This window comes from Babylonia areolata, chromosome 32, assembly GCF_041734735.1.
Source record: "Babylonia areolata isolate BAREFJ2019XMU chromosome 32, ASM4173473v1, whole genome shotgun sequence".
NCBI lineage: Eukaryota > Metazoa > Mollusca > Gastropoda > Neogastropoda > Buccinidae > Babylonia > Babylonia areolata.
This window is the reverse complement of record NC_134907.1, coordinates 6,698,606-6,716,009: the sequence shown is the minus strand read 5'-3', so window position 1 is coordinate 6,716,009 and position 17,404 is coordinate 6,698,606. Positions and strand designations below refer to the sequence as shown.

Sequence of the window (17,404 nt, the reverse complement as noted above, 5' to 3'; positions counted from 1 at the left end):
TTTTGAATATAATTATAAGCAAAGCCTACTACATTGCACATTGATTATAATAGACAGATAAGATAAGAATAGAGATGAATTGCGGAAAACCACAACCAGATAATCAGCACACACCTGCACCCACCCACCCCCACCCACCCCACACACGCGGTTTATCACGTCTCCTTTAAGTACAATGTCAAGAAGATGGCATAGAAGTAACGCGTCCGCCTAGGAAGTGAGAGAATATGCGCGCGCTGGTTCCAATCACGGCTCATTCGCCGGTATTCTCTCCACCTCCACTACACCTTGAGTGGTGGTCTGGACGCTAGTCATTCGGATGAGACGATAAACCGAGGTCCCGCGTGCAGCATGCACTTAATGCACGTAAAAGTACCCACGGCATCAAAAGGGTTGTCCCTGGCAAAATTCTGTAGAAAAAAATCCACTTCGATAGGAAAAACAAATCAAATTGCACGCAGGAAAGAAAAAAAAAAGAAAAAAAAAGAGTGACGCTGTCAGTGTAGCGACGCGCTCTCCCTGGAGAGAGCAGCCCGAATTTCACACAGAGAAATCTGTTGTGACAAAGAGAATAATACAAATACAAGAGGAGGAAGAAGTATGGGGGTGGGGGCGTGGGGGTGGGGGTTGGGGGGGGGGGGGAGGGGGACTGGAAGCAGCAGCAGCAGCAGAACAACAAGGAGGAGGAAGCAGTGAAACAAAAAGTACTTATAATACAGTACTTATGAATTAGTACTTATGATATAGTACTTATAATATAGTATGAAACAGTACTTATAATATAGTACTTATAATACAGTACTTATGATATAGTACTTATAATACAGTACTTATGAATTAGTACTTATGATATAGTACTTATAATATAGTATGAAACAGTACTTATAATATAGTACTTATAATACAGTACTTATGATATAGTACTTATAATGTAGTACTTATGAATTAGTACTTATAATATAGTATGAAACAGTACTTATAATACAGTACTAATAATACAGTACTTATGATATAGTACTTATAATACAGTACTTATGATATAGTACTTATAATATAGTACCTATACGGCGCAAACGCACCACATAATGGCCATATACAGTAATGCATAATAACATACAACACATGAAGGCAACCCACCTCCTCTCCCAAAGAAAACAACAACAAAACAACTAAACAAAAAAGAAACACACTGGCACACACACACACACACACACACACATATATATATATATGTGTGTGTGTGTGTGTGTGTGTGTGTGTGTGTGTGTGTGTGTGTGTGCGCGTAGATAGATATATTCTAATATCACTAAATGTGAAAAGACGTTAAACTAAAGAAACACACACACACACACACACACACACACACACACACACACACAGAGATATATGTGTATATGTGTATATGTATATATATATATATATATATGTGTGTGTGTGTTTGTGTGTGTGCGCGTACACCCCAAGACGATACTGCAAATTGCAGATATGAAACAATCACACACACTCACTGGATGCCCCACACAAGAACACACGCAGGAATTCGTTGAACGCGAAGAATTCAGAGCATACTTACAATACCCAAGAAGCATTTATGTGTGACACGTTTGATAGGCACTCAACAATACGTGTTGTCGCTGGGCTACTTTGATCACCATGTCGTGTACTTTTTGACCTCTTTTCTGGGGGCTGGAGGCACGGAGATGAGACCTCCTGAAGGTTTGCTCTTTCTCCACAGTACTGTGCACCAGACAGTGCATCCATCCAGACGTTTGAAAGGGCATGGCCGGAAGGAGGGGGTTGGGTGGGGTGGGGGGGGTAAGGGGTGCAGAGGGAAAAGGTTTACGAGGAGGGAGGGGGGGAAGCGGTGAGGAAGTGCACCGGGAAGAATTTGACCACTAACCTTTGAGGCTACATTAATGTTACCTCGCCCCCCACCCCCTTCCCCTTTGTTCTTCTGTCCCCAGGGGACATCATCGTTGCAGACACGGAAAATCACCGCATCCAGATCTTTTCGCCGGAGGGTGTCTTCAAATTCCAATTCGGCGGCAAAGGACCCAACCCGGAACAACTCAACTACCCCCTAGGCGTTGCCATGACAGCAGACGATCACGTGGTCGTGACCGATGGCGTCAACGCAGCAATAAAGGTGTTCTCATGCGCCGGAGAGCTCCAGTCCTGTTTTACATATTCAGGGGTCATTGAGTTTCCTTACGGTGTGGCGGTCACGCACGACAATTTTATCGTGGTCACCGATATATGCAAACATTCCGTCTTCGTTTTGTATCCTCATGGCGGCATCAGTCACCAGTTCGGCGCTTACGGTGACAGCCCCAAAGAACTCGACCATCCTTACTTCGTGACCGTGAACAAATCCAAACAGATCGCCGTCTCTGATGCCGGTAACACTTCCATCAAAATCTTCCAGTTCGAAGGAAAGCTTCTGCGAGTCTTTTCCTTCCAGGACTTTAAATTGCCGGCGGAGGGATATCTATCGTTGCACGGGTTGTGCACGGACAGTGATGGGAACACTTTGATCGTGTGCAACTCGGCCGTGTGCATTGTCACCAAAAATGGCCGCCTTTGGGAAGTGGTGACGGCCAGAGATGGTTTGACGTCACCGAAAGGCGTGACGTTTTCGCCCAATGGAAGACTGATAGTGACACAAAGTAGCTTCGACGAGAAACATGAAGTGTGCGTGTTCCGCTACAACACTGACGACTACAAGTCTCTCAACACGTTGGTCTATTACGCCATTTCTATATGAGCGGGGTTTTTTTTCGGGGGTGGTTCATATATCTGTCTGGACTTTCGCTGCCATTTAATTATTTTCTAAGCCTTTTCGGTAATTTCCTATTTTAGTATCCTAAATCCAGATACCTATTTTAACGGTAATTTTCGTGCGTAGATGAAGCCATATTAACATCATTGTTGCAACCCCATTTTCAGTGGTTTTCGAATCTGTTTTGAGGGTAATAATTGTACTTGATTTTGATACAGAATCATCTATCGCTTTTAAGTAATGCACGGCCATCTTGTCAGCTCCAAACAATCGTCTGCAATGACGAGTTCATTCAGTTTGTGCTAATCAGAGAGCCGCTCTTTTCGTTGTTGGCCCCCCAAAAACATGCTAAGGTGAACAAAAAGTATGGCGGCTCGAGTCGACAAGGTCGGTTGGTGTCCACGATGAGGGTCATCGAGTCTGACTCGTGATTTGAAGGGTGGATTACAGTCAAGCAAAATGTCATTGTTCATATGCCTGCATTGCAAAATCCACGAATATTTTCATTCAAACAGGTCTGAGAATTTCGGATACCATAATAGGAAATTACCCTCTTTTCCCATACTTTATGCATGCTCGGTGTTGTTTGTTGTTCATTGGTTAATACTTATGAAAATAAAGGATCGTGTGTTTGGTGTGAGCTTTTATCAGAAAAAAGATGCATGGTTACTTTGAAAATAGGTCTGTGTGATCTAATCATCTGCAGGCCTAATACCTCTTCTCTTTACAATCAAGTACTTCACTGAATCGACTTCCATCACCATCAGTCGGAAGAAGAAGGTTTCAGATCGACTCAAGCGTGCTACAGTGTGTGTGTGTGTGTGTGTGTGTGTGTGTGTGTATGCATGTGTGGTGCACGCGTATGTGTGAGAGGGGTTTTTTTGTGTGTTTTTTAATTTTATTTTATGAATCCCACACCCTCTTTTTTCTTCTCCTTTTATTAATTTCTCAGTACTCTAATAATAAATTTGACATGGCAGCATTTTTTTCATTCCTATCTTGCTCCAGTTTCGCTTTGTGTTTTCTTGCTTAATTAATCCGTGTCAGTCAATTTCTTCCCGATGTAGCGTAACATATGTACTTGTGGTATATGCGCGTACGTATCCGTATAATGAGCGCGCGCTTGTTTGAATGTTTGTCACACAGCATGTATGTTTATCTGGTACCGCGGTGGATCGAAAGAGGTAATCACTCGATAGCACTGGCTCAAATCAGACAACTGAAGGTGTTACAAGGAAGAAGTATACTTCGCTAAAAGTTTCGCCCCCATGTTTTGAATTCCTGGGAACGGTTTTCGCTCAAAATATCATGAAGCGTTCACTGAAAAAGAAGTAATCGTCTTTCAGTCCCACTGCTTTGATTTTCTCTGATCGACCTCTGTCTGTCTGTCTGTCTGTTTGTCTGTCTGTTTGTCTGTCTCATGTATTTCTTCTTCGTTTTTTTTTTTTTTTTTTTTTAAAGGAGAATGATGATAGCTTGACTGTTTAAGGGATCAGTTACCAACCAATATTGACTGACATTAACTCTTTCCATACGAACGGCGAAAGAGACGACGTTAACAGCGTTTCACCCCAATTACCATCATTAAAATATTGCAAGCGGAAGGCTCTTATACTGAAGAGGTGAATGTTGACAAAGAATACCACAATTCTGACGACGGAAGCTAAAGGTTGGGTCATTGAGACACCCACTGGACATCCGAGGGGTCTGTGTAAAGGAGAAGAGAGGACTGGCCGTACTGAGTTAGTTAAAGAATGGTGTCTCCATTACATTTTCTGTGCACCCACCCTGACACGTTTATTCTACACTGCATTCAAATATACATTTCTTTAAATGCATGTTTTTCTTTGTTGTTAATTGTGCTGACATTAAAGAAAAAATATAATTATATATTAATTTTGAGGGGTGGGGTGGGGGTGTTAAAATCAGTGCAATAGAATGTGATATTTCTTTTTCTTTTTCCATTTCTTGCTCAATGAATATTTATTCTTTATCTTTATATATATATCTGTCTATCTATGTTGTAAACACACACACACACACACACACACACACACACACACACACACATATATATATATATATGCATACATACATGTATATACATGATCAGCAGTAATGTGTAATTGAAGGTCTTCGCTACAGCTTCGGGTGAACTGCTCAAAAATATTTTTAACGTTTTTGTTGTTAATTGTCCTGTCAGATTTTTTAAATTTTTATTTGAGGGGTGGGATGGGGAGGTGGGGGCGCGGGGGAGGGGGGTGTCAAGGTCAGTGCAATAGAATGTGATATTTCTTTTTCTTTTCCTATCTATTGCTCAATAAATATCTATTCTCTCTCTCTGTGTGTGTGTATATATATATATATCTATCTATATATATATATATATATATATATATATATATATATATATATATATATACATACATAACAGCACTAATGTGAAACTGAAGGTCTTCGGGTGAACTCCTCAAAAATGTTTTCAATGTGACAGCGGTTGCCACGAATGGAGATGTAAAATGTCTACCGAACAAAGTGACAATCTCATGAGGTTAATGTTAAATTCACAAGAAGTAGGCTTGATTGCCTTATTGCTGGATTGGAGTATGGGGTTTTGAAAATGTCCTTGTTCCTGTTACATTTTTGGTTGTGTCATATATAGTAGGTTAGTTGTGTTCAAAATGCTGTTTGTCAACAATGGTTTGAAAAGAAAAAGGCAACAGTACAAGTAGTACATTTTTACACACAAACACACACACGCACACACACACATAAACACACACACACAGAGACACGCGTGCGCACACACACACACACACACAAACACGCACACACACACACACACAGTCTGCACAGTCCGGCAAAGAGGGAGGGGGGAGGGGGTCGTTTTGTTTTTGTTCCTTTCGTTGTGACAGAAGAAACAGTGTAAAAGTGACCACAGCTGACGTACATAATTATTTACAAGGTTCAAAAGACCATTAATGACGTCACTAAGCATGAATTGACGTCACAGATTTTTCTTTTCTTGTCGAAACCTCTGTGTATGTGTGAACATTAACTCCGGTGAGCAAGATGGCGGTATTAGATACGAAAGCATTTCAACGGGATCGTCTTTCTGTCGTTCCAATATTTCGGAATTCAGTCTTGAGACAACACAGCAATCGTGAAATAAACTGGCGATCACCATCCTTCCACTGCAATCACCCCCCCTCCCCTTCCCTTTCCATCTTCCTCTCCACCTCCCCCCTTCCATCATAACCATCATGATCATATACTTGATCTTTGTATTTCCAGTTTACGTTTCACAATAATATTTATTTCATTGTTTGATTGGGAAGGGCAGTTTTGAGGCAGGGAGTTCGTTATGAGAACATGAATTTTAAAGGACCGAAACAGTTTTTCTCTTGAATGTTATTGAAACCTTTATACTTTTTACTTGTATTGGCTTTTCATGTGTGTGTGTGTGTGTGTGTGTGTGTGTGTGTGTGTTACTTGTACAAGTTATGATTTTATAATTACTTTACCGTTTAACTTGTCAATTTAATACTTTTTAATTGTTTCTATTGCTTATGTGTTTCTTTTCTTCCCCCCTTTTTTATGCTGTTGTTCTTTAAGATGTTTAGTCACTTTCTAGAATAAACAAAAACAAACGAAATAATGAAGAAAAAAAATGTCTGAGTTTGGATTTGATTGCTAATCGCCAACAGAAATATGAAGAAGTTACACATTTTGCTATTCTACTGCATGAATGGTTCTCTTCTGGTTGTTAATCAATACATTACTATCATTGCACTGCATCTCTTCGCCCTGATTTTTGAAATAAATACTGCGATTCTTATAATGTTTCGCAGCCTGCCGAAAATTTAAAAAATGCTTTCATTTAATATTTCCACACTTTGATATAATATACAGGGTTCACACAAAATCAAGGACCGTTTGGAACTTGCACAGTTTTCTCCCTTTGGCATGCTGAAATGATGCTGGGATTTCGGTGAACAGTGGCGTCAGAGTTAGAGCATCACTTGCTCTTATAACCAGGGGTGCTTTCTTGAGCGTGCACTTCGACTTTTACAACACACACACACACACACACACACACACACACACACACACACGCACGCACGCACACACACACACACAGACACACACCTCTACTGTTGATTAACTACTGGGTAACTGAAGTTTTTAATTTTTGGCTGGATCACCAATTTGTCGAACACATTATTTTTTCACGCTGTTCATGGTGGACATGTGCCTGAACCAGCCGTCAGTGTCTGCAGTGAGAGGATAGTGCTAGACCGTTTGCAGCCTGCATGATCAAAATTATCTCTCGGATTAAAAAACACAACAACAAAACATCTCAAAAAACATTTCTGCTTTTTTGAAGTGGTCCTTGAGTTTTTGTGAAGTGTGTATAATTATGACAAGCTCAATAACTCATCTGTGGTGTAGATTTAACTGTTTGTATGACTACATCTGTGACATTATATGCCAACCAATATAGTAATTACAATGACTGCATGTGTGTAATCTGTGAACATTGTTCTCTCTCGTGAAAGTTAAAAAAAAAAAACAACAACCAAAAAAACATGATCTAAGCACAATCTACGATTATCAGTCCACTGTTTCTTTGTCCTGATTCATAGTCAATGTAATTGTAGTCTCTTGAAAACTGTTCTTAGCCTAGCTTCCTTCATTAGCTGTTTTTGGACTGTCTGTGTGTTAGAGGTGCAGGGGGCACCGTGGCAGAATGGTTAGGCGTTGGACTTGTGACCCAGTGATCACCACTGATCCAAGGTTCGAGGCCCCGTTACAGCGTCTAGTGCTGTGCCCTTGGGGAAAGAAACTTTGCACCCGGTTTTCCTCACTCCACTCTGATGTGAACGGGTACCTGACTTGCTGGGGAAGATTAAAAGCGGTGAAAGGACAGGAAAGAGCCCCGCCTTCTGGCGCCAAGCCATAGACACAGTGGGTGTGGGTTCATTGCCCCCAATGGCTGAACAAGTGTACGAAACTTGTTTAACCTTAATGTTTTAGACCGTCTGCCCAGGTCAGTGTTTAGAATGCTTCTTTCTTAATAATCGGTTGTAAACTGTGATGTGATGGAACTCTCTACATGTTTTCTTGACAACTACATCAGTTTTCTTCGCGTTTGTAGATGTATGCTTTTGTACGTTCTTCATGATTTATAAATCTCTCGTGTGTTTCATACGGTGTTTATTATTATTACTGTGTGTTCTTGACTTTCTAACGGGTTCTTGTTGAATTGTTGAATGCGTTTTCATTAAAAATGATGTTGATTTTGTAGACTCGCTCTGTTTCTTTTTCGTGTGCGTTTGTGTGTGCTTGTGTGTGTGTGTGTGTGCGTGCATGAATATGCAGTCAAATACGCAGCAAGTCAAATCACATGTACATGTGTATACACACACACACACGGGCGCACGCACGCACACCGGCAGACAGGCAGTCCTCATGTGGGAATGAAGACCACTTCCTTCGGCACAAGGTCGTCCACAGACCCTGCATTGAATGAAGACCACTTCCTTCGGCACAAGGTCGTCCACAGACGCTGCATTGAATGAAGACCACTGTCTTCGACACAAGGTCGTCCACACACACTGCATTGAATGAAGACCTTTTCTGAGGCACAAGGTCGTCCACAGACACTGCATTGAATGAATACCACTTCCTTCAGGACAAGGTCGTCCACAAAATTGTTGTTAAAAAACTATTGCATATACATGGATACAAAATTCAAGAGAGGGGGAGAAATAACCAAATGCTGTAAAACATGTTGTTTTTTCTTCTTGTTGAAACAATACAAGAAAGATACACACAAACACACTATCTCTCACAAACACACACATACACAAACAATATCACTTAAAGTGGAAAGATGTAAAATTGAACACACACACACACACAAAGTGCATAAACAAACATGCACACAAACCCGCCACCCCAACCCCCCCTTTTTTTTTTCTATCACACTCACATATATACTCATGTACACACCCTAAATCTCACTCTTTTAACAGAAAACATCACAAAATTTTAGAAATTATTTTATTCATTTGGAACAGTTAAACCCTCTGGACGGAATCTGCAAAAGACTAAAAACCTTCACACACACACACACACACACAAAATCATGGTCCCATCAACCAAATTAACACAGAAGAACAAGGAATAAATATTTGCATACGTGGAAAAATAACCCTGAATCCTAAAAATAATCACATCACTGCATAGATCTGCAGAAACAAAGAATGATATCCTCCAACGACCTTGTCCAAAAGTCAAGCAAGCACAACAGATCTGTCCCTCAGTTAGAGAAAGAAGACCTTTTCTTGTGGTTCACTCCATATATGTGTTCCTTGTCTCTTTTTGTTTGTTCTTTTGTTTTCCTTTGTTGTCATTTTCTTTGTTATTCTGTTTGTTTCTTTTTGTGATTTGTTGCAACTCTTGAATATAGTTTCTTCATGATTGCTGATATGTGCTGTTGTACATTTTATTATTTTCATTATCAAACATTTCTCATATGTCATGAATAATGAAACAACAATATATGTATGTTTTTTGAGGGATTTATGAAAAGAAAAACACATCCAAGTCACTGAACAAAACAAATGAAAAAGAACAAAATGAACCAACCAACCAGCAAATTCACTTTACTTTGCAGCATTTTTCATATACTCCATGGATTTTTTTTTTTTTTTAATAGAAAAAAATATTAAAATCCCCATGAAGCACGCACACAACAACTGAACTCGGAGGAATTATCTTTTTAATAAAGTAATCTTGTTCTCAGCACAGTGTAAAGGCAAGAAAAACAGAGAGAAAACAAACAAACACTAACCATGAAATAACTGGTAGTAAAAAAAAAAAACCCCCCAAAAAAACATACAGAAGTAACAAAGAAGATATTTGAATGATTTGAAAGAAAGGAAATCAACTAAACAGTACATTTCAAAGACTGAGGCGAAAGAGACATCTGACAACATTGCTTATAGTCCAGCCAGCTGCACGGGGCCAGATCAGGACTGCCCAACTTGATTAAAAAATCTTTAAAAACTGACCGCGTCAACCATAAAACTGTCACATCTTAAAAAAATGTATAAAAAAATCAATCACACAGTTATGTCTTTGAGTAAAAAACAACAACAACCCCCCCAAAAAAAACCCACATGTTTTCAGATCAAACTTTCAACAGTGTTTTTTTTTTTAAGTCACAGAAGAATAAAAACTGTTATCTAATGATCTGCAGATACATCCAGTCAAAAGCACACATTTTACAAAGACCATGCACCCAGACAACAACAAACACTTAAGTAAACAGAAAACATCCACAGCTCATGACACACGTTGGTAAATTATCTGTGCAAGTATGTGTAAACACACACATACACTCAGTTTTATAATACACACTTTTACAATCAGTATGTACAAACAACCACACACACACACATCCAATTTTTGAGTCAGGTCCATTTAAAACCCTGATAACCATCACATACTCTGACCACCAAGACAAGCAAGAAAATGCCCACTGTTTAGTTGACAGTGAGACAATAATTATATCAATGACGCTGAATATAATCATTTCTGAAATTACGACAAAAAAAGGTATTTGAGTCAGTCACAAGTAGTGGCAAAAAAGAGGAGGTTGGAGGCCCCACAAAAAAAAAAAAGAAAAAAAAGAAAAGAAAAAAAAGGAGTCAGAGTAAAACACACACACAAGAACATATGCATATGTAAACATACATACACATAATAATAATAACAGATAGTATTTATGTAGTGCAAACTCCCCATGTAATGGGTTCCAAGCACCTCACATGAAACAGCACATATCCATTAGTGCACAATAACATACCTCTGCACATATATGTATATCTATACACCAAGACAATACCACAAATTGCAGGCATAACCAATCACACACACACACACACACACAAATACACACAAAACCAAAATACTGTACACACATATGATCAGACAGTCCAATAAGTAGTTACTTATAGAAGTAGGGCTTAGTTTTCTTCTTCCTTTTATTCTAAAAATCAGGAATGGCAAAGTATTAAAGCTTTTAATGAATCATCATAAATACACGCACTCACTCAGCATATTCACTCAGGCCACATTTCCCTTATCAAGCTCATTATACACCGTCTTCTCTGTGGCCCCCTTCCCCCCACCCTTTTATCCTTTTTCTTCTAATATCACTCTTAGTGAACAGACATAAATCATTGAACACCACACACACACCTTCACACACAATACACTTACAAACACACACACACACACTCTCCAATAACTAGTTACAAGCACACATACTCTCTCTCTCCACACACACACACATATATCTATCTTGCTTGCACCACTCTCTCCCATGAACATATAAATACATGACACAAAAGAAAGGAAGTTCAAGTTCTCATTTGCCATAAATATGATTTATATGACATTTGCAAAAGCTTTTGTGGAGAAAAAAAAAAGAAACAAAGTACCCCAGCCCGTAAATTCCACCATAAAATTTACAATCCCAGCCACAACACTGTGAAAAGAGTCCTTTGCCAATGTTCTGGCATTTCCAACACACGGACACTAAAATCTGAACTCCTTGACTGCTGCTGACCACTATGTCAATGAAGGGCTGTCACCTCACTGGAGATAAGATGGATTGTAGGTCATGATGTCACCACTATGTCAATGAAGGGCTGTCACCTCACTGGAGATAAGATGGATTGTAGGTCATGATGTCAGTATATCAATGAAGGGCTGTCACCTCACTGGAGATAAGATGGATTGTAGGTCATGATGTTAGGCAAACCAAATCAAATCATGTTGTTTATCACTCAGCTGACAGCAAGGGGCCAATTCTGGGCTGACCACCCATCAGTTCTTAAAACCAGCTGAACAGAACGCAAAATAAATGTACAAAGGTCAATCAGAACTGGTTTAAAAGGACAAGTTCCGCATGACTCACACAGTCCATGCAAAGCTGAAATAATGTGGATGTCAGTCACCATTCTTTATCTGGACTCTGTCTTGAGGTTCCATGAGTTTTGTTCAGCCACACTGCAAACTCATTCCACATGATCTCATTTTGCAAGGTTCAGCTGTAAAGGAGCTAACATGGAAAAAGAGAAAGAGAAAAAAAAAAAGAAAGAAAAAAAGATGTGGCTGAGTCTGGGGGAGAGAGGGGGAGGAAATGAAGAAGTGGTAGTGGTCACAAGTCAGGGAGTGGTCATCATCATCACCACGGCCAGTATCACCAAAATAAAACAACATGATGTGAAGAAGCAGACAAACACGATGTATCATCTAGGTCAACTTCATCAAACACGGATGCTGCTCCTGGCTTTATCCAAGATGTCCTTTTTGATCTTGGGATAGTTGGGGTGGGACGACAGCACCTGAGTTCACAGAAAAACAAACCAGTTTCAGATTCAAGGAAGCGTTGAAGCACCTGGACTAATCCATATATATGTAACACCACATGTGCTTAAAAAAAGCAAAAAAAGCAGATGCCTAAACCCAAGCCACTGGTCAGGCCTTGAGAACAGACCAGCCACATGAACAATCAGCTGTGGTGGGGGGGGGGGGGGGGGGAATGGGGGAATGGCTTTGAGGTGTTACTAGTACTTCATCAATCCAACAAAATCATATTTCTGGCAACACCTTTTTTTTTGTTTTTGAGCAAACTTTCATAACTGATAAAGTATTTCCAGAGAAAATGAATTTGTTCAAGGTTACACACACACACAACCAAATCAGGTCAATTGCATAATGCTACTACTACTACTAATGATAATGTGTGACTATAGCTGTGAATGTTGTTGTGTGGAGACAATTCAAAGCACTTTCACTGACAACTTTCACACGCCTGCATAACTCCTGACAAAACCTGTTGACAGAAAGCTGAGAAACTCTGGACACAACATGGGTGGGAGGGTGTGGGGGGAAAGGAGTCATGCTCACAGGGGGAGTGATGGCCTAGAGGTAACGCGTCCACCTAGGAAGCGAGAGAATCTGAGCGCGCTGGTTTGAATCATGGCTCAGCCGCCGATATTTTCTCCCCCTCCACTAGACCTTGAGTGGTGGTCTGGATGCTAGTCATTCGGATGAGACGATAAACCGAAGTCCTGTGTGCAGCATGCACTTAGCGCACGTAAAAGAACCCAAGGCAACAAAAGGGTTGTTCCTGGCAAAATTCTGTAGAAAAATCCACTTCGATAGGAAAAACAAATAAAACAGGACGCAGGAAAAAACAACAACAAAAAACAAAAAAGGGTGGTGCTGTAGTGTAGTGACACACTCTCCCTGGGGAGAGCAGCCCGAATTTCACACAGAGAAATCTGTTGTGATGAAAAGAAATACAAATACAAATGCAATATGTGAGCCAAAAATAAATCACATGTTCATGTATCTTGTACTCACAAAATGGCAAATGTCAATGGCATCCACGAAGCGCTTGGCCTTCATGTAGTTGAAAGCCAGCTTGTAGCCTGACAAAGACACACAAGCAGAAATTTGTTTATAAATAAATTCATTGATCAGTTAAAGTCAAACCACACTCCACATTCCAAAAAAAGAAGAAAACAAGTCCTTCTCTCTCTCTCACTTTCACTCTCTCTCCACCCTATGACTGCCACCCACCCACCCACACTGATAGGGAAAGAGAGAGAGAGAGAGGGAGATAGAGAGAGGGAGAGAGAGAGAAACAGGGGGAGAGAAAAAGAGAGAAATAGAGAGAGGGGGGGGGGGAGAGAGAAAGAAATAGGGTGAGAGAGAGAGAGACAGAGAGAGAGGGAGAAAGGGAGAGAGACAGAGAGAGAAATAGGGAGAGAGAGAGGGGGGAGAGGGAGAGAGAGGAAGACAGACAGAGAGAGAGAAAGAGAAACAGGGAAAGAGAGAGAGAGAGAGAGAGAGAGAGAGAAAGAGAGAGAGAGAGAGAGAGAGAGAGAGAGAGAGGGGGGGAGAGAGAGAGGAAGACAGAGACAGACAGAGAGAAAGAGAAACAGGGAAAGAGAGAGAGAGAGAGGTGCTCTGCTCCTCCTTTTGTTCCCATTATTTGAAATCACTTATAATGGAAATATGTTAAACTAGAGATAGCACAGAAAGAACCACACACACACACACTCTCTCTCTCTCTCACATTGTCCACATACTGTAATTACACACATTCAAGCACACATAAACACACAATGGAAGCCATGATGCTGAAGAGAAAATACAGCTTTTGATGCAAGAAATAAAACACAGACATGCACACACGCATGCATACACGGACACATGTAGTTTATACAAGAGCAGTCACACACACACACACCCACTACCTCCATCCTCTACACCCACATCACACTCCCCCACCCCCAGTACAGACAACCCACCTACCATACACACACCACCCACCAGTCCACACCCACACACACCATCCCCACACCAAGAATCCCCCCCCCCCCTCCAATCCTCTGCCCCCCAAACCACACACCCAACACTGACCAATGACTGGGTTGTTCTTGTTGCCGAATCTCCAGGCGTTCTCATAGCTGATGGCGGCGTCCTTGTACGATTGTTCCTTCTCCATGATGAACCCGTTGTATTCATACGCCTTGCAGCAAGACTACAAACATACAACAGATGTATTCATATGCCTTGCAGCAAGACTACAAACATACAACAGATGTATTCATACGCCTTGCAGCAAGACTACAAACATACAACAGATGTATTCATACACCTTGCAGCAAGACTACAAACATACAACAGATGTATTCATATACCTTGCAGCAAAACTACAAACATACAACACATGTATTCATACACCTTGCAGCAAAACTACAAACATACAACACATGTATTCATACGCCTTGCAGCAAGACTACAAACATACAACAGATGTATTCATACGCCTTGCAGCAAGACTACAAACATACAACACATGTATTCATACGCCTTGCAGCAAGACTACAAACATACAACAGATGTATTCATACACCTTGCAGCAAGACTACAAACATACAACACATGTATCCATACACCTTGCAGCAAGACTACAAACATACAACAGATGCATTCATACGCCTTGCAGCAAGACTACAAACATACAACAGATGTACTCATACACCTCACAGCAAGAGTACAAGCATACAACACATGTATTCATACACCTTGCAGCAAGACTACAAACATACAACAGATGTATTCATACGCCTTGCAGCAAGACTACAAACATACAACAGATGTATTCATACGCCTTGCAGCAAGACTACAAACATACAACAGATGCATTCATACACCTTGCAGCAAAACTACAAACATACAACACATGTATTCATACACCTTGCAGCAAGACTACACACATACAACAGATGTATTCATACGCCTTGCAACAAGACTACAAACATACAACAGATGTATTCATATGCCTTGCAGCAAGACTACAAACATACAACAGATGTATTCATACACCTTGCAGCAAAACTACAAACATACAACACATGTATTCATACGCCTTGCAGCAAGACTACAAACATACAACAGATGTATTCATACGCCTTGCAGCAAGACTACAAACATACAACAGATGTATTCATACGCCTTGCAGCAAGACTACAAACATACAACAGATGTATTCATACGCCTTGCATGAAGACTACAAACATACAACAGATGTATTCATACGCCTTGCAGCAAGACTACAAACATACAACAGATGTATTCATACGCCTTGCATGAAGACTACAAACATACAACAGATGTATTCATACGCCTTGCAACAAGACTACAAACATACAACAGATGTATTCATATGCCTTGCAGCAAAACTACAAACATACAACAGATGTATTCATACGCCTTGCATGAAGACTACAAACATACAACACATGTATTCATACGCCTTGCAGCAAGACTACAAACATACAACAGATGCATTCATACACCTCACAGCAAGACTACAAACATACAACAGATGCATTCATACACCTCACAGCAAGACTACAAACATACAACAGATGCATTCATACACCTTGCAGCAAGACTACAAACATACAACAGATGTATTCATACGCCTTGCAGCAAGACTACAAACATACAACAGATGTATTCATACGCCTTGCAGCAAGACTACAAACATACAACAGACGTATTCATACACCTTGCAGCAAGACTACAAACATACAACAGATGTATTCATACGCCTTGCAGCAAGACTACAAACATACAACAGACGTATTCATACACCTTGCAGCAAGACTACAAACATACAACAGATGTATTCATACACCTTGCAGCAAGACTACAAACATACAACAGATGCATTCATACGCCTTGCAGCAAGACTACAAACATACAACAGATGCATTCATACGCCTTGCAGCAAGACTACAAACATACAACAGATGTATTCATACACCTTGCAGCAAGACTACCAACATACAACAGATGCATTCATACGCCTTGCAGCAAGACTACAAACATACAACAGATGTATTCATACACCTTGCAGCAAGACTACAAACATACAACAGATGTATTCATACACCTTGCAGCAAGACTACAAGCATACAACAGATGCATTCATACACCTTGCAGCATTACTGGAAGCAGACAACAAACAGAGTAAGAAATGATTAGAACAGTAGATTCAGTTTAAAGCAGGTGTCAAACTATGCAGACTGATCCATGTGAGTTACACTATATCTGCTGTGAAAAAAAGCAGATGCATGATTTGTGAATAAACCCAACGCATTGATCAAGCTTTGACAGCCTACCTGGTTTTGCATAAAACATAAAATGAAACAGAACAGATATAAATAGTAAACTACTTGAACAGCAAAAACAACTGCAATAACATTTCAGAGATTTTTACTTACAAATGGCAAGCCCTCTTATTTTCAGATGAAATAACAGATTTAATCATGTATGTGCCTGTGCTCTGTGTGCCTGCATATGTTTCTGCAAATGTTTCTGCATATGCGTGCCTGTGTGGAAATGTGTGCAAGAGACTAGTACCTCCACCCCACCCCCGCCCCCTCTGACCCAAGAGTCTCTATTCCCTTGCGTGTGCACACAAATGCAGATACTGTTTAGGTATGGGTGTGTGTGCATGCATGTTTATCTGTCTGTGTTTGCGTGCATGTGTGCCTGCAAGTGAAAGTGTACAAAGACAGACCAATCCCTGTATCCCCTAACACAAGTCACCGCCCACCTTGTTGTACTGCAGACAACGTTTCAACAGGTCAGTGGCCATGTCATATTTGCCCGACTGGATGTAGATGTCGGCCAGCAATAACCAGCTCTTCTCCAAGTCTTCTGCATCCTGCACACACGTGGACATATTCTGATGACACTCATGTGGAAATGTTTTGATGGCATGCGTGTGGAAACATTTTAATGACACGCACAATGAAATATTTTGAAGCTACATGTGGGAACATTTTGATGACATGCACAATATGTTCTGATGGCATATGTGGAAATGTTTTGATGCTACATGTGGGAACATTTTTATGGGAACATTTTGATGGCATACACAAGGAAACATTTTGATGGCACACATGGAAATATCACATGGTAACATCTCGATGGCACACATGGAAATATCACATGGTA

At 40.5% G+C, this 17,404-nt stretch overlaps 2 protein-coding genes across 2 annotated transcripts in view; one reads left to right on the top strand and one right to left on the bottom strand.

Annotated features, from left to right (window-relative positions):
• The window catches only part of LOC143276619 (uncharacterized), a 7,396-nt gene extending 4,219 nt beyond the window's left edge, over positions 1-3,177 (top strand). Inside the window, exon 2 of the mRNA XM_076581231.1 lies at positions 1,965-3,177. Within this exon, the coding sequence (XP_076437346.1) occupies positions 1,965-2,764 (800 nt within the window). The 3' untranslated portion in view covers positions 2,765-3,177. The remainder of the gene's footprint in view (positions 1-1,964) is intronic.
• A 5,580-nt stretch (positions 3,178-8,757) lies between these two features.
• Positions 8,758-17,404, bottom strand: part of LOC143276511 (tetratricopeptide repeat protein 21B-like) — a 67,076-nt gene continuing 58,429 nt past the window's right edge. The window contains exons 33-36 of the mRNA XM_076581048.1: positions 17,001-17,111; positions 14,291-14,411; positions 13,226-13,293; positions 8,758-12,201 (exon numbers count right to left, since the gene is read on the bottom strand). Coding sequence (XP_076437163.1) covers positions 12,124-12,201; positions 13,226-13,293; positions 14,291-14,411; positions 17,001-17,111 — 378 coding nt within the window. The 3' untranslated portion in view covers positions 8,758-12,123. The remainder of the gene's footprint in view (positions 12,202-13,225; positions 13,294-14,290; positions 14,412-17,000; positions 17,112-17,404) is intronic.